The sequence below is a fragment of the Protobothrops mucrosquamatus genome, unplaced genomic scaffold (genome assembly GCF_001527695.2).
Source record: "Protobothrops mucrosquamatus isolate PMUCROS unplaced genomic scaffold, P.Mucros_1.0 scaffold33, whole genome shotgun sequence".
Lineage (NCBI taxonomy): Eukaryota > Metazoa > Chordata > Lepidosauria > Squamata > Viperidae > Protobothrops > Protobothrops mucrosquamatus.
Genome location: NW_015386417.1, coordinates 1,601,815 through 1,624,673, shown reverse-complemented (window position 1 = coordinate 1,624,673; position 22,859 = coordinate 1,601,815). Strand labels below are relative to the sequence as shown.

The 22,859-nt window shown below is 38.9% G+C and overlaps 1 protein-coding gene across 3 annotated transcripts in view; it reads left to right on the top strand.

Annotated features, from left to right (window-relative positions):
- RSU1 (Ras suppressor protein 1) overlaps positions 1-22,859 on the top strand; it is a 104,201-nt gene that overhangs the window by 41,026 nt on the left and 40,316 nt on the right. For all 3 annotated transcript variants that reach the window (XM_015811215.2, XM_015811212.2, XM_015811213.2), the window contains exon 8: positions 10,076-10,208. In XM_015811215.2, the coding sequence (XP_015666701.1) occupies positions 10,076-10,208 (133 nt within the window). The remainder of the gene's footprint in view (positions 1-10,075; positions 10,209-22,859) is intronic.

Genomic DNA, 22,859 nt, shown 5'->3' with positions numbered 1-22,859 from the left:
GCTTATATTTAATGCATCAGAAGAACAATGTGATTTTTTGAGTCCAAGTAAATTAGATTGCTGTCATGGTTTGAACTGAGTCAGTGCCTTTGGGTGGATCTGCTTCATATAGCCTTGTAAAATAAGCCCTCATATGTACACATTGAAGTTGGTATTGAAGCATCCAGGATTTTAAAGTTATGTACTGCAGTGGAAGACAACTAGTGATTTACTGCAACTAAAATATTGCAACCTGTTACAGTAAATGAAATGCCATGAAGCACTAAATTTATGAAATGTGTGTGTGTGTGTGTGTGTGTGTACACATACATATACATACATGCATGTATATATGCACATCTACACACTGATGGTTTTAAGAACTGGATATTGTTTTAGAAGAAAGTGGAGGTAGAGCCAAACAATCAGATACAGTTGGCAAAATCAGTAAGACATGTCTTAAAGTGCATTTCTTTGCCTTGCCTGTGTACAATGCTATTAAAAAAATTCAGCAAAATGCATAGTAGCCCTAAATAAGGGAGTCATTAATGGTTAGAAAATGGTGCAAAGTCATCAGAAAAAACACAGCTATCGATTAAATAATGAAAGGAAGTTGCACTGCTGTAACAAATTTTGTGGATGTGCAAAAATAATCATGTTATCTAAAAACTGATGAGTGTAGGTTTTATTATTGCATGCCTTGTTTTATATATAGAAACAAGTGATTTAACAAAATGTCAGGAGGAAAAAGAATAAAACAAAGAAAGTAAGGTATTTTGGGTAACAAGGGTGAGAAAGGAAGCTGCTTTTTGTTCAGCTTTTGCATTACAGAATATTATGCTACATTTATCGTGTGGCTGTGATATATTGGATTTCTGAAAACTAAATAAGATGGATAACTTAAACAATGTCCGTCTTTTGGCACTAGTGATTCTTCTTTAACATAAAATTGAAAAATCAAACATGAAAAAAAGAGCTAAACTTGTTTGTCTCATAGCAAAGCGGGCTGAGAAAAGTACATGGAACTCATTTCATCCTCATGTTAAGAAGTCAGAACCATCCATAAAGTTTGCTTTGAGGGGCATGCTAGTCATGACACCAGTTTACCAGTTTTATGAATTGAGAAATGCTTGACAAAAGAAAAAACTATATTCACAAGGAGGAACTGGTGTACCAGAATAATTTCTAACCTACATTTAAGCAGATTTGGTAATATCAGTTGAGACCAGCTTTTGTTGGTAATACTGTGAATGTGGGATTATTTAGTCTGTAATCTTTTTTTTTCTCTCCCTCCCAACACATTGGGCGTAGTATTTTCTTCACAAGTGCGAGTGAAGCTAGATTGTCCACCTTGTTCTTATGAGAAATTCATCCCTGTCAGAAGGACTTGCCTAACAGTACATCCTCAGTGGATTGTATAATGTCTAAGACCTTCCTTCTTTTCTTTGGGAAACAAAGCACGTGGTGTCAGAGTAATAAAAGCTAAGCTTTTGAAGCATATAGCAAAGCTGAAGAAAATCATAGTTGGCTATAACTGAACAGTTCATTCTGTTCAGTGGAGTTATCCCATGATTAGCCTTTAATAAAGTTGGATCTGGGAGTATTTATATCTAAATAGGAAAATAAAATTAATTTCTTTCTTCATAGTATTGAAGGAGAATATATCCTTTCTGCTGAAGTAAAAAAAAGCACTTGAATTTAAGTTTCTGTCATCTGTGACAAAAAAAGTATAATAAAATGGGAGGATCTTTTTAAAGACAAAGAAACAGAATAAAGAATGGGCAATTGAGAGAAAAAGGTTAATGTAGTAATATAATGCCCTATGGTAAGGTGACCAACCCTCCTTTAGGGAGGACAGTCCTCCTTTTGTGAGTTCTGTCCTCCCTCAAAAAGTGTCCTCCTACATGTCCTCCTTTTCGATATTTGAAGACTAATCTGCAGGGCTTTTTTTTCTCATAGAACGCTCAGAACGGCGTTCGGGCACCTTTTTTTGATGGTTTTTTTTTCAACTTTTGCATGAGCTGTGCTACTCCCCCTATTGGCTTTCGAAAGCCAATAGGAATTGCTGCTGAGCATGCCAAAACACCCGCTGGCAAACTGCACATGCAAGTTGTCTGCAGCGAAGGTGAATTGGCAGGAACTTTGCACCCCTCCCTGCTACTCAACTACACCATCTCCTAGTTCAGGGGTAGGCAACCCAAAATACTCAAAGAGCCTCTTGGACACGTTTCCCACCAAAAACAAGACACTGGGAGCCGCAAAACCCTTTTGATATCTAAAACGAAGATAACACTGCATATATCCTTTTTTACCTTTAATATATATATTATATGTATGTATGTATGTATGTATATGTGTTTGTGTGTGTATATATATAAAATAAAGGTAAAAAAGGATATATGCAGTGTTATCTTCATTTTAGATGTCAAAAGGGTCTCTCTCTTTCTTTCTCTTTCCTCTCTCTCTTTCCTCTCTCTTTCTCTGTCTCTTTCTCTTTCCTCTCTCTTTCTCTCTCCTCTCTCTCTTTCCTCTCTCTCTCCTCTCTTTCTCTTTCTTCTTTCTCTCTTTCCTCCCTCTTTCTCTCCCTCTCTTTCTCTTTCCTCTCTCTCTTTCCTCTCTTTCTCTCTCTTTCCTCTCTCTCTCCTCTCTCTTTCTTCTTTCTCTCTTTCCTCCCTCTTTCTCTCCCTCTCTTTCTCTTTCCTCTCTCTCTCTTTCCTCTCTCTCTCCTCTCTTTCTCTTTCTTCTTTCTCTCTTTCCTCCCTCTTTCTCTCCCTCTCTTTCTCTTTCCTCTCTCACTTTTTCTTTCTCTTTCCTCTCTCTTTCTTTCTCTCTCTCTTTCTCTCTCTCTCTTTCCTCTTTCTCTTTCCTCTCTTTCTCTCTCTTTCCTCTCTCTTCTCTCTTCTGTCTTTCTCTTTCTCTCTTTCCTCTCTCTTTCTCTTTTCTCTCTCTCTCTCTCTTTCCTCTCTCTCTTTCTCTCTCCCTCTCTCTCCAGGTGAGGAGAGAGAGAGAGAACAAAAGGCAGACGGCGCCGAACGGGCAGGGAGGGGGAGTAGGATGGGAAGCAGTGGCTCCAGTGGCGGCAGCAGTGGCACGGCGGCCACTACAGCATCTTTGGGGGTCACCGCCACCGCCAGCCCGGCCGTTGCCCCCGCTGCGTCCTCAGCCGAACAGGCGGGGAGGGGGAGCAGGACGGGAGGCAGTGGCTGTGGTGGTGGCGGCGGCACGGCGGTGGCCACTGCAGCATCGTCGGGGGTCCCCGCCGCCCCTGGCCCGGCCACCGTCCCCGCAGCATCCTCAGCCGAATGGGCGAGGAGGAAGAGCAGGACGGGAGGCAGCGGCTCCAGTGGCAGCGGCACGGCAGTGGCCACTGCAGCATCGTCAGGATTCCCCGCCGCCCCCGGCCTGGCCGCCGCGTCCTCAGCCGAACAGGTGGGGAGGGGGAGCAGGATGGGAGGCAGCGGCTCCGGTGGCGGCTACTGCAGCATCGTCGGGGATCCCTGCTGCCCCCGGCCCGGCCGCCACCCCCGCCGTGTCCTCAGCCACTTCGCCGTCGCAAGAGGAGGGCGCCAAGGCCAGGTGCACCATGGGCGGGGTTTTTTATTATGCATTTATCATATTATAGTGTATTCTGTATTATTGTTGCAATGAATAAAATGTTTCTTTTATTTACGATATTTTTTTCTTCAATTTACTTGTGTCCTCCTTTTCATTGTAAAAAAGTTGGTCACCTTACCTATGGAAGAACCCAAATATTAGAATAGAATTTTAAAAACACTTGAATGAAGAACCCTTATTTTATGCTACTACTTTAATTCTTTAAAATCTTAAAATAGTATGATTTTTTTTCCTAGTGGAAAGGGGTTTTTTTTAAAGAAAAAAAAACAATTTGTTTTCTGCTAATGCTAGAGGCAGATTTGAATTAGCCAGAATGTAAATATTAACATTATGATAACCTTTACCTGTATGATTCAGTATTGGACTTAAACTGGGGAGATCCTCTCCAGAGAAACTTACTGAGTTAGTTTCAGCTACAGAGTTGTTGTAGAAAAAATACAGAAGGGAATGCTGAGTATATGTTTTAAGCATCTGGAAAAAGCGCAGGCTATCTAAGGAATAAATAAAATTACAATGAATAAATCACTTATCTAAATTATAGAATTGAATTAGGATTTTGTTTTCAAGTTTTTCAGTGCTTTTCAGGTGATTTGAATGTTTCCATGCACATTTTAAATTGTTTTAGTCAGCTAGTGTTCAATGCATGTTTTCCTCTTCGTATTTAAAATCTGGTAATGTACGAATAAAATGTCAGACTGTTTTCATGATTTTAGGAAAAATCTGTTCTAATTTTTAGCATTGTTTTTAATGTTTTATTAATGTAAATGGTTGAGATATAATTTTGGTGCTACACCAAGGAAATAAATGTATAAATATTCATCATCCTCAATGTGATGGAGTGGGCTAACAACCCATACTTATACTTTTAACCACCATACTTTATTGTTTTACTGGATAGCTGCATACTGCCCAGAATCACTTTCAATGCGAATAGAGTGCCTATATTCTCTCAAGCTGTCCTACAGCATTTCATATTTTAAAAAGCATTGGGTGACAAAATTGGGAGAAATCCATTCCTCTTTTCAGTGCAAGATGAAAGTATCTTTAGAGGTGGCTGTTTCATTTTTGTATAGATCTTTAAGCATCTCAGAAAAATGTATATTTTGTTTTGTTAGATAACGTGTGAATTAATTTTGGGGGGGAACTTCTTCAAGACCTTGTGGCAGAAAATCCAAATAAAGCCCTTAATACTCTGACAAAAATAAAAGATAAAATTAATAATCCTAATTTTTCTAACCTTTTTATAATTGTCCTTTTATGCATAAAAGGCTAGCTTTTTTCCACCAAAGTAACACAAAGTTTGGGTCTCCAAATAGATAATTATCTCTTTTCAGATATGAATGCATTTCACTAACTTAAAGTTCAGCAATTCATTTTAAATACTGTATCTAACCAGTGAGAAAAGCCAAATTATATATGTACGTCTGATTTAGTATGAACTTTTCAACCTGTGCAAAATTAGAATCCTATCCTCTTCCCAGGTGAAATTTTTGAAGTATGAATTTTACTTAGGTTGTGCAGTTGCAGCAGGCTGATTTTTTCCTTTATCCCAGAAGTAACATAGCACTTGCTGAATTGTAAGTAGTGGTTACTGTGCGGGTGGCTTTTGAGACAAGTTCTGTGGTTCTTTTCTGCAGGTAATAAAATGGAAAATCCAATATACAATTGCAGAATAAGCCTTTGAATGAAATACGGTTTTCGTAGCAGCTTTGGTCAGAGGGTTACCACTAATCACAGTACTGGCTTGCTTCTTCAGCTCTTGTTTGAACTAGCTAGCATAGATTTAGACAACCCCGCCTTTTGCTTATTAGATTCTCTTAGTCATAGTGCTTAATCCCACTGTCTGATCCTTGTTAAAACAGAAATATTGTTGCAGCCTCTAATAAAGGGTGAACTAGGGGTGTTCATGGGACAGACTGAGGACTGAATTGCTTCCTACAAGTTACTTCTTAAGAAAAGATCTGAATATCTGGCAGAAGAGCATTACAGGTAGTGCTTGATTTACAACCACAATTGAGCCCAAAATTTCTGTTGCTAAGCAAGACAATTGTTAAATAAGTTCTGCCCCGTTTTATGACCTTTCATGCACAGTTGTTAAATGAATCACTGCAATTGTTAAGTTAGTAACACAGTTGTTAAGTGAATCTGGCTTCCCCATTGACTTTGCTTATCAGAAGGTCACAAAGGGTGATCACATGACCTTGAGAAATTGCAACTGTCATAAATATGAACCAGTTGCCAAGCATCCACATTTTGATCGCATGACCACGGGGGTGCTGCAAGGGTCGTAAGTGTGAAAATAGCAGTAGCAATGGCACTTAGACTTATATACTACCCCACAGTGCTTTACGTCACTCTCTGAGTGGGTTACAACTCCTCATTTTACCAACTTCAGAAGAATGGAAGGCTGAGTCAACCTTGAGCCGGTCAGGATCAAGCTCCAGATTGTGGTCAGAGTTAGCCTGCAAAATTGCATTCTAACCACTGGTTATAAGTCACTTTTCCACTGCCATTGTAACTTCAAACAATCATTAACGAATGGTTTTAAGGACTACCTATACTGGGATAATGGCAACTATTCCTAGGGCAACATTTTATTCTTTCTTTCTGCATGAGTTAGGTTTTCTCTAATTACACTGAGCCTTTTTTATTCATAATAGGGTATACAGATCATGGGAAATATAAATTAAGAATAGAGAGAATCATATTACTGGAAAATTCTGATCGGAAATGGCTGTGATGATTAAATCATGCCGATATAGCATCATTCCTAAGCCTCTCCAATTTGCTTCCAAACTCAAAATAAAAATGATTTACATTAACTTCTAAAATCATTAATTAGAAGCTTGTCTACCTATGCAGATGCCAAATGCCAGCATGAGATTTTATGCAATGACATAGAGCAAAAATAACATTAATAATGCTTATTATTCTAAAAATATTTAACGTTCTGACCCTGAAAACCTGTTTGACTTCAGTAAAAAGGGCTTCTGTCTCTCAATGATACCCTGAGCCATGCTTGGAAGCAGCTTAGCCACTGGCAGATTCAACCATACCAGGCAAGACAGACCGGATGAAGTATAGTCCAAACACAACCATGTTAATGGTGAACACACGAAATAAATAAAGAGGAAGTTTTTGCCTGATCAACAAGGATCAGGCGCTATCAATGCTAAGCAATCAGGGCAGCCTGGGAAAAACAGCAAAGCAAATTAAATGGTCATTTTGAAGAACACTGAGCAATCATGAAATGCTGTTTCAAGTCAAGTCCTGAAATTGAGGAATTTACTATTCCAATTACTATTTGGAAACACAACTAATCACTTTCAGAAACCAATGAACAGAAGTTAATGGATCAACAAAGATTTATCTTTAGAACAAAAGTGTTAGGCATATCACATTGCAAGTACCATTGGAACAATTAGCTGAGAATATTAATACAGATACTCCTTGCGCTACAATGGCAGTTGGGACCAGAATCTCCACTGCTAAAAAATGCAGTGATAAAGTGACACATCATGTGACCACATTGCTTAATGATGGCAATTCTCATTGTTGTCATTAAGCAAGAATTGTGGGTTGTTAGGTAAGGACCTGATGTGCCCATGACTTGCTGCTGGCTTCCAATAAAGTGAATGGGGAAGCCGGCAGGAAGTCGAAAGTCCCACATTTGCAAGCAGTGCTAGCAAAGCAAGTACTGTGGAGCTTTGGTGATATCTTTGGGAAAAAGCTGGGGGGTGTCACTTATGGGAAAAATATGGAACCTCCCTGCTGTTTTCCCTGTTGACTTTGTTTGTGGGAAAATAGCAAGGAAGGCTGCAAATGGAGATCACACTGGACACTACAACCAGCATAAATATGGGTTAGTTGCAAGTATCCGAATCACAATCACATAACCATGGGAGTGCTATGATGGCTGGAACTTTAAGGACCAGTCGTAAGTATCTCTTGTTCAGCACTGTTGTAAGTTTGAGTAAGTGGTCATTATTTGTAGTATTGTCAGCTTTCCCAAATAGATCATACCAGAAACACAGTCAGATAGGCATGCAGTACTTTATTGTAAAGCTACGTTAACAGAATCTTACAAGAAAATATAAATTTCCAGGCTTCTGGTTTGGAATTGCGGCACCGGCGGACGGTTGGGGTGATTGCTCTCTCTGCTGTCCGGTTTTCTCCCGCCGAGGGACCCTGAAAAGGGTCGAAAGTCACCCTGGAGGGGTGACGAGTGTGAAGAGGACCCCCGACTGATCGCGGAAGGGCAGCAGCCCTCCCGTTTGATCCGGGGCAGCTCTTCTAACTGACGGGGAAAAGATCGGCCATTCACATGGCCCATCACTTATGCCGTTTCCAGCCAAAGCCAAAATCACTATCAAGAACCGCAGAGGATCTGGATGAGATTCTACCTTCTTTGTATCCCAAGTGCTTGCCTGTAAAAAGCTTCTTGAAACTTCTTCCCCTTGCGAGGAGAGAGGGAAGGGAACATTTTTTCTTTCCCACCCTCTAAAATGGCGGCGTCTGATTACACAGAGAAAATAAAGCCCCGAAGAGGCCAACTAAGTAACTAGACTTGCATCTTTCTGATATTTGGCAACCCAAAAAGAAGCGGAAGAAATTAATACCAAGACAGAGGACCTTGAAGAATAGCAACTACAATATATTGAAAATGCTCACAGCTAAACCCTGACTGTAACTAAAAAACCTACAACCCAAAAAGTAACAGAAGGAGAAGAAAGCAATACCAAGATAAGAGGGTGTTAAAGATCAACAAGGACAACATATTGAAAACTTAGATAACCAAACAACAACTACAAAACTGGACATGACCTTTTACTTAAACCAGAAGAAACCTGAGGAGGAAGAAGACCAGACCAAATTGAAGATAAAGATACTAGAGCAAATACGGAGAGCTGACCCACCAGGACAACAATTTAATGATTATACCAGCTCCTCTGGAAAATTGATGACTAGATGGTCTCCTTTAATTCAAGCAACACGTGCAAAATGAAGGGAGATCTATCTGATGATCTAAAGGCATTGGCATGGAAGCCTGGTTGACACAAAAAGAAAGCTAGAGTTAGATTTTAAAAATGGGGTCTTCTGATTTATTAGAGAGGATTTTAAAGTTTTAATGGGCTAAAGGGAGATTTTGAGATGAAGGGAAATATGATTATTATAAAATGATTTTAAAAAATAAAGAAAGTATAAATTTCCCACCATCTCCTTTACAGTCTGAGAAACTAGGCAGGCTCACTTTTAAGCCTCTTTTTTCTCCCTATTATGCAGCTATTCCCTCTTATCTGGTCATCCTGAAGACAGAAGGGAAAGGGGGGGACATGTTTGAAACCTTTAAATATATTAAGGGTGTGAATAAGGTTCTAAAAGGCAGTATTTTCAATATTAAGCAAAAATTAAGAATATAGGGGCATAATATCAAACTGACAGGAAGGAACTTCAAAAGTAATGTTAGAAAGTATTACTTCACAAAAGGAGTAGCGGAAGCTTGGAACCAACTTCCAATAGAGGTAGTGGGTCAGTCATTAGTAACCGAGTTTAAATATGCTTGGAATAAACACATCCCCCAAAAATGAAAAATTAAAATAAAAAAATCAAAGGACAGACTCAGTGAACCCCTAGGTCTTTTTTTGCCATCCTGGCCTTCCTGTGTTTGCAGACCTTTGCATCCTATGCTAGTGTGCACACTGTACCTTCTGTCTCCAGCCTCCCTGTGCTGGTGCTGCACTGCAACACCAGCACTCCCCATCATCAACTCAGGGATAGTACCCCTGTACTCCTTAGCTGGGACTCCTGCCATTTCCTAGTTAACAACCTTTGTATCTTGGGTTATAATGACAGCATTGTATTGCCATCACTAAGTAATGCAGTCACATGACATTATCCTTTATAACCACACTGCTTAGTGACTGCAATCTTGGTCCCAGTTGCTGTCGTAACTTGAGGACTACCTGTATTATTAATGTCAGAAGTCAGTAAAATGTGATGATGCTCAAAAAAATTGATCATTTGGTGACCTTGGGCTTCATTTCTAGTTGTTGTCAATATTTGTACTGGTATGTGAGAAAGACACTGAGAAATGGGACGAAGAAATGCTGCCCAGGGAATGACAGAAACATAGATTTTTACACCTCTCTTCTAGGTCACATATTGATCTACTTAGTATATAGGATTTTGCATTCTCATACTGCCCTTGCTGCTATTGCTGTGTTTTTGTTTTTATTTACTTATTTAGAAAATTTATATTGCTGCCTGCTCACAAATGGCAACTCAAGGCTTACAGGACATAAAAGCACAATATAAAAGAAATAAAAATAATACAATAATAACCCCCTACTCCACTGTTGCAATTATTGCTTCCTCCTGCTCCTCCTCTTATTCTTTTCTCCTTCCTAGGTGGTATTAAAATGTTCTTCTTATAATCAGATAGCAACTGTTTTTCAACAATATTAAATATTAATTTTTTCAGGAAACTTGGATTTGACTGGTCAAAAGCAAGTCTTCAAAGCAGAAAATAATCCATGGGTAACTCCTATTGCAGATCAGTTCCAACTGGGTGTTTCTCATGTGTTTGAATATATTCGTTCAGAAACATATAAATAGTGAGTATTGCATTTTTGCATATGTTTTGTTCCATGGTTCCTTGCTCTGATATTTATTAGGACATTTTGTTCTATTATTCATCTCCTCATAAACCAAAGGGTCAACATATCCCTGAATTTAAATTATTTTTCCCATTCTAATGTCTTCAAGATATAGTGTTACATTTCTCATCATTTCAAGCCACCATAATTTTTGTTTTTAAGTTTTTGTTTCCCATAATTTGTGATTGTGGCAATACAGGAGTTTCCCCCCCCCATATACATACAGTATTTATTCCTTCCAGCCTGCATCTTGTCTAAACAATTGCAGCTTATTTCAGTTAAACCCTTGATGTGATTTAACAAAACTTTAAAAGTTTTATAAATAGATTCTGCATGAAGAAAAAAAATTAGAAGAATTGTTGCATGTTATATCAGTAAAGATATTCCTTAAGTAAATATTAAATAAATGTAATAACATTATCTATATACTGCTGAAATAATTATTGTTTGTAACCTTCACTTGGGTAAAACTGGAAGAAATGGGGCAACAATTTTTGAACCAAGGTAAATCAAATAGAATAACTTATAGAATGCTAAGATCCATGATTCCCATAGGAATGAAATTTTGGCAAGTCATGGGTGTTTCAGCACCATCATGTTTGCAACTACACTTCCCAGAAATTCATGGGTTGTGTTGCTCAAGGGAAGATGCTCATCCTCTTCCCATTTCTGCTGTCCCTTGCAGCCAAAAGACTGGCGACAAATTTTGACAGATGAGCAACCATTGTCTTTGGAATTGAGGCTGAAATTTTACATCTCTTAATGTAGCTGGGCATTGAGGGAAATAAGAGGAATCAACTCAAATGCCTGCCCATGGAGTAGGACTGGCTGGGGGTTGACCGGTAAGCCCTCTTCCTCTCTGGATTGAAGGGGCCTTGAAAGGGTCATGCTGGGATGGGAATTGGGTACAGTTTTCCTAGGAATCCATAGTTCCCTTTCTTCCTTTGACTCCAGGAAAGTGGCAGGCAGTTCCTATGCCCTTAGCAAAGTGACAGCCAAGAAGGAAAAGGAATGATGCTCCCTGCCAGCTTTCCACAAGCATCATCAATGAGAAAGCCAGTAGGAAGTTGAAAGTTGCTTCTGTTCCTGCTGCTTTTTTGTCTTCATTTATAACATTCCATCAGTTTCCCAGCCATTCTCACAATCACTTACTTATCTTCCTGCTTGGAAGGGAAGGGGAGGGAGGGAAGGAAGGAAGGAAGGAAGGAAATAAATTTCTGCTCCCCACCAGAGTCCCCTAAGGAAACACAATAGGAAGCTGGGAGGAAGTTAAAAGTTGCTACTGCTCTCACTGCCTTTTTGCCCTCTTTTGGTCATTCTTTTTTTCTGTTTAAGTAGAGGAATATCTCTGAAATCATAACTAGAAGGGCACAAGTTGTCTAGTATCTTTTAAAGTTAAGGTCATGGTTTCGTATTCTGTTCCTGTTGTCTATGAAAGTGCATTTGAAAACAAATGATCATATGACATAAATTGTTTAGATAAAATTTAAAATATGTTCCTTTATATGGCAAACTGAGTTCACATTTGTGATGGTGCTCCTGAAATTTCTTGATCAATCATGTGAAACATTACATGTCAACTTTTTCCGTTGGATGGAAGTCATTTTTTAGTCTTAGTGACTACATAGATATATTTTCTCCATGATTTGCTTCACTTTCACTTTGAATTTATTTAGAAGCATTCTTTGTTCATTGGTGTAGGGTAACATAAAAATGACTTGGGATTATCAGAAGGAAAAAGGAAGAAAATTCTGGGAGTAGTGAGCAGTACAAGAGTTGAAATATATTTTGCTTGTGGGTGAGGTACATCAGTGTGATTAATGGCATGGTGGGAGGAGATTATTTCCTGAATATTCTGAAAGGAAAATTCAAGTGGAATATATAAGGAACGTTCCAAGTCTGCAGTTTATAGACACAATCCAGAACAGACCTAATCCAGCTGTGGAATATGTTTCCTGATTACATTTGAAAGAACAGTACTAGCCCTCCAGTTAATGATGTTAGTGGAATAAATATGCCTCCACACTGGTATAAACAAATTTTATCAGTAAAGCTTAATTATATCCTCAGAACACTGTTTAGATGTGAATCTACCAAAGTTACCTTTTTCTGAGGGAGTAGAATATTTGGGTACTATCAGCCTGGATCAAAACATCTTCTACTTCCCGTCATCAATTCTATCTTCCCCAGTATCCACCTTTTTAGCCAAGTAGGTTTATGTGAGATCTATACCTACTAGTTATTGAGTATCTCACTGATTATTGATAATTTGTACAGATAAAACAGATTCACAAGTTGTCCTAGAATGTTGTTTATTTGATACATATTACAAAAACAGAAGGTATTTGAGAGTAGCATATCAGCTCTATGTTTGGAAGTGCCATAGCTAAGAAAAGGAATTAAAGTGCATAAATTATTGAAATAAGCTTTCACCTTCTGGTTCATGATGCATTTTCAATGAGGCCTTCAGTAGTGAATGAATTTCCCTCCCATGGATTAGAGTATATGTCAATTGCAACTGCCATATGTTAGGAATTATGATGAAACCATAAAAAAATGTCTGGCTGTGTTAAATGAGACGTAAATCCAGTAATATTGCAGTGAGCCATTGTCTTAACATACAAGAAGTTGTAATTAGCCAGAGAACATAATGGATCTTTAATGGATGAGAATTTTTGATGCAATGTACTTTTTAAAGATGCCCATGTTAGGTTCTCTTTCAGGTAGTTTCAGGGTTAGAAATTTTGGGATAGAATTGTATTTGCAGCAGAGTTTTTTTGTATCAAATAATACTTAGGGAACTTTGGTTGTATTAAAAAGGAAATTGTTGTGGAAGATTATACATGAAAACAAGAAAAGGGTACTTTTGGATAGTTCTCCTTGTAATAAAATAAACACCTAATAAATAATAATTCTGGACTAACTTTGGTTTGAAATTCCAAAGCTAATATGAGAATATATTCCATTAAAATATGATACTTTTTGTAGCACACCACATTGTGTTAAAGCAGTTTTTTTCCTTTGAAACAACAAACTATAATGTATTTCTTTTATGCTTTTGTTGACTTGGTTTTGTATTTAGTTCTTAGAGGCAAGAGACATTATTTAATATTCCAACATTGTTTTTACTTGCTTATTCCTTTCAATTGCATTTTTAAAAGATTAGCAAGCTGATAAACTGAAAAGACACAGAAAAGAAGTAATAAGGGAAAAGATACAGAGAAAAGAGATGAATTCTTCAAATCCATAACAAAATGGATGATTGGCTTTTAATATCTTGATGCCTTCCCCAAATGTACTCAAAAGATGTGATTGGGAAAGCTGAGAGTTATATTCTGATGCATCGAGAGGGCTCCACATTAGGAAAAAATATCTCCTAGGATGTCTATATCTAATTTAAGCTTATTCCTCCCTCAGGAGAAAGACCAGAACTTTCTACTTCTTATAAGCCATAATGCTAAAGCCTTTCCTTTGAAGGTAATAATTATATAGTTTTTATTGGTGCTCCTAGTCACCTTTCAAAGTAACCTTTTATATTTGAAGTATAATTCTCAAGGGATCGTGTATGTCATAGATAGTGACAAAGACATGATGAATAGTAGACTTTATTGGTTATAATGTACTCAGCAAGTGCATATAGACATAAATGTTTAAAACAAAACAGAAAATTAAATTCCTTTGAATAATTGCAGTCCTGAAACACTATTCAAAATTGGAATAATGGAATTAGTAATTTGATGGTAAGCTTTTAATGTGATAAGAAGGAAGGGATATTAAGGATTGGCCTTAGTGGCTAGACCTCATGAAGCAAGAGGACATTTTTCAAATATGATATGCATATTAATTATATTGTCCTGATTATTTCACTATGTGCAACCAAGAGCTCTTTTTTTCTGAACAACATACTAGTTCAGTAATCTCATTTATGGTCCTGAGTTTGAAGTCACTGACTGATTATTTCATCTCAGCTAGAGATTTTATTACAGTGGTTGCAGTGTTTTTCACTCTTTGCTTTTTTCTGTGTAACTGTTATACTAAATATACAGGTTTTTTTCACACTTGCTTTGAGAGGTGCTGTTTCCTTCAGTGACCTTGTCATTTCACTTCATGCAGTTCTTAAGAAGTGTTTTACTTCATTACCATTGTGGAATTAACTTCTAGAATTAACCTTGTGAACCAGAGTAATTCAGCACCATGTCTGAAAAATAGTCAGTCCTCAGAATGAGCAACATCAGAAGGTCCTTTGTATCTATAGTCCAACACTGCAATAGTTGAATTATCTTCTCAGCTTCTTCGTGTGATGCCAGATGATATTAATATGACAAATTAATTTTAATATTTAATAAGTGAAAGGGGACTTTCCACATAGGAAATAGGACAAGATGAGCTAATTCTACTTTATTGTAAGACTATATTACCAGAATCTTGTAAATTTGAATGTAAAATTATTTTAGTTTTGGAGACCAAATTACTTAGGATCAGAATTTCAGAAAATAAGTGGTTTTAAAAATGGTTATATGTTACCTTTGATTCATCTCTTGTATATAGTCTTCTTTTGTTTTCATCCAAATAAGAAAAATTTAAAATGTTGGGATAGAAATATACTGTACAAGGGCTTGTTCTTTCACTTGGATGCTTCTAGGGGCTATATATCACTGCCAAATGTTGTTTCAGAAATAGAGTCTGTTTTATAAAAAGTCAGTGCTGAACCCCAGAAAGAATTATTTAGTGACATCTAAAAAAAATTGAGGGAACCCAAATATTTTAGAACACATTTAATATTTAACGCCCTATTGAAGTTACATACTGCTTTTATATCTCCCTTTAGATTATTCAGAATGGTTAACACAGGGATCATCTATAAACAGTTCTATAATACAGGGACCATCTGTAAACAGTTCTATATTATAAAGAAGAAAAATTAATGATAATATCTGCAGTAACGGTTTTCTCCCAAGAAAAGTCTCCTTGGTGACATCATATCATTACACAAAAGAGTGCTGGGGGATGCCTGCTCCTCCAGATATAATTGGGCTCCAATTCTTATTCTAGTCAGATTATGATTTCAAGTGATATAGATGTTTGATAATTTGCATCTGCCATTGCTTGATTGGATAGATCAGCCCAGGCCTTTTAAATTACCGTTTTTGCCCCTGTGGGCCACAGAAGTATGCAGCTGAAGAGTGAAATGTTTTTCTGTTTTTTAAATCTGGAAGGTAAACAAAACATGCCTGTTCATTTGTCCCAAATTTTATTTTTCAGTGGCAGGAATAAAATCCTGGGGATCCCTGAAATCTTGAAAATAACATTGTATTCCACAGAGTGTCCATCACAGAATTAAATCCTTTCACCTTTCACAGACAATGAAAGGTTTATCTCAGTGTTTAACTAGCTGTTGTTGATGTGAGTTAATGCACTATGGGATCACAGTTAATTGATGCAGAAGGAAACTAATTATCAGCTTTCATATGTATAGGTAGACAAGTGGAATCAGAATTGCTAAGCAAGGCAGTTGTTTAAGTCACATCCAATTTTATTATCATTTTTACCATAGATGTTAAACTAATTACTGCAGTTGTTAAGTGAATCATGAGTCATTAAGCAAATCTGACTTCCTTCGTTGACTTTGCTTGTTGAAAGATGTCTAGAAAGTTTGCAAATGGTTATCACATGACCCCAGGATGCTGCAACCATCATAAATACATGCCAAATGCCCAAATTTTGATCGTGTGACTGTGCGGAAGTTATAACAGTTGTAAATATGAGGACTGCTTGTAATTTTTTTAAGTGGGCTGTTGTAACTTCAAATGGTTGCTAAATGAATGGTTATAAATCAAGGACTATAATTGTATATATAATATATAATCCATATAACAATATGACCAGATGCACTAATTTTATTTTGTTATAAGGTTACATTAACAGAATCTTGAAAGTCTTGAAAGTATAGATCTTGCATGTCTCTTTTACAGCCTGATAAGTTAGGGAGGCTTCTTTGTGAATTTCTTTCTCTTCCCCTTATGCAACTGCAGGCTATGCACCCTCTAATCTGATTGTTCTTCCCCATCTCCCTATGTCTTTCCCACATACTATTACACTAATGCTGGAAATGGAACAGTTCAGAAGCTAAGCTAAGGAAGGACAGTACTAAAGATTAGAAAATTCTTAATCCCTTTATAATTTCAAAAACACTTGGATGGTTCATCATATTTACAATGGGCAAGATGAGTTACTATGTACATTGCCTATTTCTATTTGAGACATAAATTAAAAAGCAGCATTTTTATAATAAAAGGGAACACTCTGCAATTTCTATTCTCTATACAGTAATATCTTGTTTTATTACATACTGGATTTTTATTGAGCTCCAGTTTCTTATTTCAAGCTTCATATTGTGCAAGACATTTATGTTATCCCAGGCAGTTTTTACTTGGCTGTTGAGGGCTATCTGGTAACTGAGAAGTCATTCTTGCATTGTGAACTTTTTATGTAGTGAAGAGGATAATGGATATTATTTCAAATTAACTTAACTAATTTGCAATTTAGCTTAAATCTTAATTTTATTTTAGTGAACAGATGCTACTTAAAGTTTAAAATAATTACTTTTTCAGTCTACTGTATAGTACAGTATGCATAATACAGCAAAAGTAATAATAAGAAATCAGAAACTTTGGCTAATTATTTAAATGCTGTCCAACTATGTTTTAATTTGAAAAATGGGAAAAGAACAAGTGACTTTCTTCTCAGGATGTTGCTATACTTTTGAAAACATGTGGTTTATTGATGGTAGACCTTCAGTGTAAGAGTATCTGTCCTTTTATGCTGCAATATTTAATTTTTAGTTATTATTTTAAGCAAAATAAGCTAGTATTATTCTTATTAGTAAGGTTATACATGTTCTTAAAATGCACCACATCCTAATATCACCCCAGCAGGACATTTTCATTTTTTCCTAAAAAATAATTTATAATAATATTTTGCCTGAAGAATCTTGCTTGCTTAAGTACACAAAGCTTTAAAGATGCCTGGTTCTCACAGAAAGTTAAATAGCTCCCATCCCTTATTTCTCAGCAGACTTATTTTGATGGGGAATAAATGCTAGCCACAATTTGCTTTGATCAAGAATTTCTCAGTGATAAACTGCCACATCTGTACTAACAGAAATTCATGGCAGCATGACTGATCAATTTTCAAAGAATTTGAAGACTTGCTTGTTTTGTGGTAATGCAAAATGTATAAATACTTCCCAATTCTTCCAACACTTACTTCAATTTTAATAGCAATAGCAATAATATTTAGACTCATATATTGCTTCATAGTGTTTTAAAGCATCCTCTGAGCAATTTACAATTCCAACATTCTGGGTCCTTATTTTACTGACTTTGGAAGGATGAAAAGCTGAATCAACCTTGTGCAGGTCAAATTCCAATCTGTGGGTGGAGTTAGCCTGCAATGCTGCATTCTAATCACTGTGCTACCATGGCTCCTCTAGTTATATTTTTGTACCATATTCTTATTATCAGTTAAAATTTGGGAAGTTATGCTCTCCTGAACCAATGAACTGTTTAAAAAATGAACTCTAATAAATGTGTATTTTACAAAATTCCAAGATAATTGGCTAATCCTTATCTGAGCTCATACACTGAACAGGGACTGACCTCAAGAGTACTTGGGTAGGAAAGCACCATGAAATATCAGGGCTGAAGTACAAATTGTAGGTTGAACTTCCTAGGACAGGGGTAGGCAACCTTGGCTCTTTTATGACTCGTGGACTTCAACTCCCAAAATTCCTGAGCCAGCCATGCTGAGGGGAAAGGGAGAGGTTTCCAAGCTGAGCCATGCTGGCTCAGGAATTCTGGGAGTTGAAGTCCACGAGTCATAAAAGAGCCAAGGTTGCCTACCCCTGTCCTAGGAGAAGACAATGTCAAACTGTTTCTGTATTACTGCCAAAAGCCCTGCCTTTTTCTTTCTCTCTTTAATGAGATAATTCACCAATGTATTCAGATTTTGAAACATTAAAAACAAAGCAGATGCTTTTAATTTAAAAACTATTATTGGTTAGTATTTGAGTGAGGGACCATCTACGAAGGCCAGGGGTGTCAAACTCAATTTCATTGAGGGCCGCATCAGCATTGTGGTTGCCCTTGGGGGCTGGATGGGTGTGGCTGGGGTGGGTGCAGCCTACTAAGTGGGCATGGCATGGGCATGGCTACTGGGTGGGCATGGCCAGCTTGACGTCACTCGTGTCAGGGGCACCTATGCGGGCCTGGGCAGGACTGGGCCGGATCCGAGGATCTCCAGTGGAAGGGAGTGGGACTGGGATGAGCACCAGGGCATGGTCCACTGGAGGAGCCTTACCGAGCCTCAGGCCATGCAGGGGGGCCCTGGATGGTGGCACGGACTGCTCAGAGCCCTGGGCAGCAGAGGTCAAACGCCCTGCCTGGCCCTTGAACTCGGGACCCCACAGCCCTGCCTAGCCTAGCCACACTTCCCCAAGGGGGTGCCCAGCTGTGCTACCTTATCCTCGAGGCTGCTGTTGCTGCTGTGCTCACTCTTCTTGGCCAGGTTGCTCATGATGGGTGCAGGAGGGCAAAGTGCGTGGATCAGAGGGAGGCCCACTCCCTCTCTATGTGAGGAGACCTGGCTTTGTAACCAAAGCATCCTCAGCAATAGGATGGGAGACTACCAGGGGATGGCGAAAGGGCAACAGTGCTGCTGGTGGCCATGTGCTAAGGCAGGATTCCCTCAGACCCTCCCTCCCTCTCATTTCAATCTCCTTCCTTCCTTCTTTCCTTCCTTCCTTCTCTCCTTCCCTGCCTCCCTCCTTTTCATTCCCATCTCCTTTTTTCCTTCCCTTTCTTTCGTTTCCCTCCTTCCTTCCTTCCTTCCTTCCTTCCTTCCTTCCCTCCCTCCCTCCCTCCCTCCCTCCCTCCCTCTCTCTGTGCCCAAGAAGGGACGAGGGGAGGGGGAGAGGTTGGCAGCGCTTCTCTCAAAGAATAAGAGTTGGAAGAGACCTTTGAGGTCTTTAGTCCAAGCTCCTGCTCAAACAGGGGACCTATACCATTCCAGACAATGGAATATCCAATTTCTTCTTAAAAGCCTCCAGTGATGGAGCATCCACAACTTCTGAAGGCAAGCCTTTTCACTGGTTAGTTGTTTTCACAAGTCCTTAGTTCTAGGCTGGTTTTCTTCTTGATTAGTTTCCATCTATTATTTGCCTTCTGATGCTTTGGAAAATAGGTAGACCCCTTCTCTGTGGCAGCCCACCAAATGTTGGAACACTGCTATCATGTCACCACCCCCAGTTCTTTTCACTAAGCTAGACATACCCAATTCCCACAAACATTTGTCATATGTTTTATCCTACAGCCCCCTAATCATCTTTGTTTACCATCCATTTAGACCGATGGTCCCCCTGGTTTGGTTTATAGAACAGTGGCCATGAGCAGAGCCTTCTCAGAGACAGCACCGCAATTATAGAACTTTTTCCCAAGAAAAATATGAATAGTGCATCCCTCACCCGTTTAGAGGCAACTCCAAACACACTGTTCAGCCAGGCATATGTAGAACAACACCACATTTTATGGTCAAACAGCACTAAATAAATTACTATTAATATTTTTATTTCTTAAAATACACACTTTTAATATTGTTTTAAGCAGTGCTGGTGACGCTTTACAATAGCTGTCTTTGAGGGTTTTCTTGTAAACCACCCTAGATTTCTCAGAAACATTAATTTCGAATTAGATGTTGATTTAATAAATTAGGCAGAAGAAACAAATGTTTAAATACATCTAAATCCCACAGACCTACTGCCTCCTAGGCGCATACTGCAGAGAAAATAAGGCATTGCATTTCTAGCCAGCATAGCCACAGAATGATGGGAACTGTGGTCCATGACACCCAAAAGACATTAGTTTGGGTAAGGCTGGATTAAATTATAAAAGAGCAGATGAGAGGAAGTAGAAGCAAGAAACACTTTCCACATCTCCGACAAAATAATTGGGGGGGGGCGTTGACTCGGCCTTTTCATTTCAACTCACGCCAATTCCTCTTCCATTCAATCCAAAGAGTTCTATTATTGCTTGGATTTTGGGAGGGGAGGCAGCAAGAATAGACCACAAAGCTCTCTAGCCTGCATGTACACCACCTCCCTGACGCAGCATGTGTATGTGAGAGAGAGAGAGAGAGAGAAAGAGGGCCCCTTTTTTGTAAGTTTGCTTACTCTGCAATGCTCCCCATTCCCCACACTTTTGCTTCCCTGCTGGCTCAATCTCTCTCACACACACACACACAAACACTCACACACAAAAACCCTGCTTTTCCCCCCTTCTTGCCCTTTTCCTCCAGCTGCACCTGAATGGAGTGGGAGGAGGTTAAAAAAAAGAGAAGGGGGGAGAGAAAGGGGGAAGCTCCCCTTTTTTGTAACACTTCAGCTTCCTCCTCCTCTTCCCCTTCTGTCTCTCTCTCTCTCTCTCTCTCTCTCTCTCTCTCTCTCTCTCTCTCTCTCTCTCTCTCTCTCTCTCTCTCTCTCTCTCTCTCACTCACTCACACACACACACACACACACACACACACAAACCTTCCTGCTTTCTCCTCCTTCTCACCCTTTCTCTCCAGCCGCCACAGAGATTCACACGTTGGCCGCCAGCAGTTCTAGGCTGCGGCTCTGCATGAGTGCTGCGTTCCCCTCTCCAGCCCTACCACGTGGTGGAGAGGGCGACTGGGAGCCGGACAATGCTCGGCTTGTGCCACTGCGTGCTCCCATCTCCATGCCTTTCATCCCACAGGCCGGGCGTGCCCTGGGGCACTAGGCTTACAGAATACCATGGCCCAAGCGAGGAAGGGTGCGGCAAAGTAGAGCCGGACAAGGAGAGGCCCGGCAAAGAGGGACGTGGCCAGGAGTGACGGGGTTAGGCTGGGAGGGGCAGGGCAGGCTGAGGCCAATGAGCTGCTGCTGTGCATCACCAACCCCTGAGCGCTCACCATTTCCTGTGCGTGCACCAGGAGGGCGCCCAGCCAGGTTGGGATGGGTCAGGGCTGGGGCAGCGAGGGCTGGTCTCTTCATATCTGGGACAGCCCCAGGGACCAAATCTGCCCCCCCCCCATGTTTGACATGTCTGGACTAGGCTAAAAAATTGGAAAACATCACTGAGAAAGACATGTCTATGGAGTCAGTGAGAATCATGCTCTATTTAAAGGCATCTTTCTTAAAAGCTACCTGTATATCTTAAGCAGTTCACTGCTGATGGGAAAATTTTTTGCTGCAACTGTAGGTTTGTTGCTTTTATAGTATCCATTATATGTGATCCATTGTCCAAACTATCTGGTGCTGACATCCTATCTGATTTGGATGATCATAAGTTTCTTCCTTTCAGGCAACTAAACATAAAGGAATTAAGTTCCTTCCTTTAGCAAGCTAAATTACTGCAATATATTTCGACAATGAAGGTATCTTAGATAGCTTTAATTTTTCATACTTCAGTACCTTCATATATTTGGACATAGTTCATGCTGTATTATAATCCAACAGTCTCTCTACTTCTATGTGAACTGGATGCACGGGAAAGGTGTTTCGTTTCCTATTTATTTTTGGGTGAAAACAGGTGTTCCTAGCATTCTAATATTCAGAGTGTCAAGAATGTCTATCTGTCTCTATCTCGCTACCTCTCTCCTGGATTTTTCCCATTGGGTTATCGGATTTATCAGACATTAATACAAGCTTTAGGTACAATCAGAAAGATCTTCACAATATGGAAAATCTTTTAGGTGCATATTACTACTGACTTTCAAGCAGGGCTTATTGGACACTTTCCAAAAGTGATCCTGAGTAAGCAGATTTCCTGATGTAACCTATTGGATTGCAAGTATAAACAGTATTATATTTTATTTTCAGCAAATGTTTGTTGTGATGCAGTTCTCTCCAGAGAACTACATTGTTTAAAATACCCCTTCCTATATTTCTAAACAACTTCTGAATATTATTTGCATTACAGCATTTCCTCGTAATCCTAGCTGAATGTTTGCTTAAAGTGGAAAAAGGTATATCAGATTTCACCATTATGAGCTTGATGGTAAAACTGGTTGAAATAAATGGGTGCAAAATAATATTGTCAAATGAGCCCGCTTTTATTCTGCCTATTATGGAAGCTCTAATACATATTTGGCAGTAATTTCAACTTTAACATATGAATTCCTGACAGTTTCAATTCCTCAGACTTATTAATCATGGCGTCAGCACTGGAGGAATTTTATTGGACTTCCCTAGTCATCAAAAATTTATTATCTGATAAATCAAGAAAAACAAGTAGCATCTTAATAGTGAAACAAAGTGGCCTGTGAAGAATCATTTAGGACTGTATTTTAGTCCGTCATATATTGCAGTGATTGTTGCCATTGGCAACTTTATTTTTTATTATGTTTATATACCTGGACCAATTGTTCCTGTGTACAAGCCAAGTCTCCAAAATACAGCATAAGTTGACTGTCATTCAGTATTGATAACCATACCATGTTTACCCAGAAAAACAGACATTTCTATATTTCATAAAGGTTTATGGTCAGAGATCACACTATAGACTAGGCTAAAACAAATGCCAGAACTAAAAG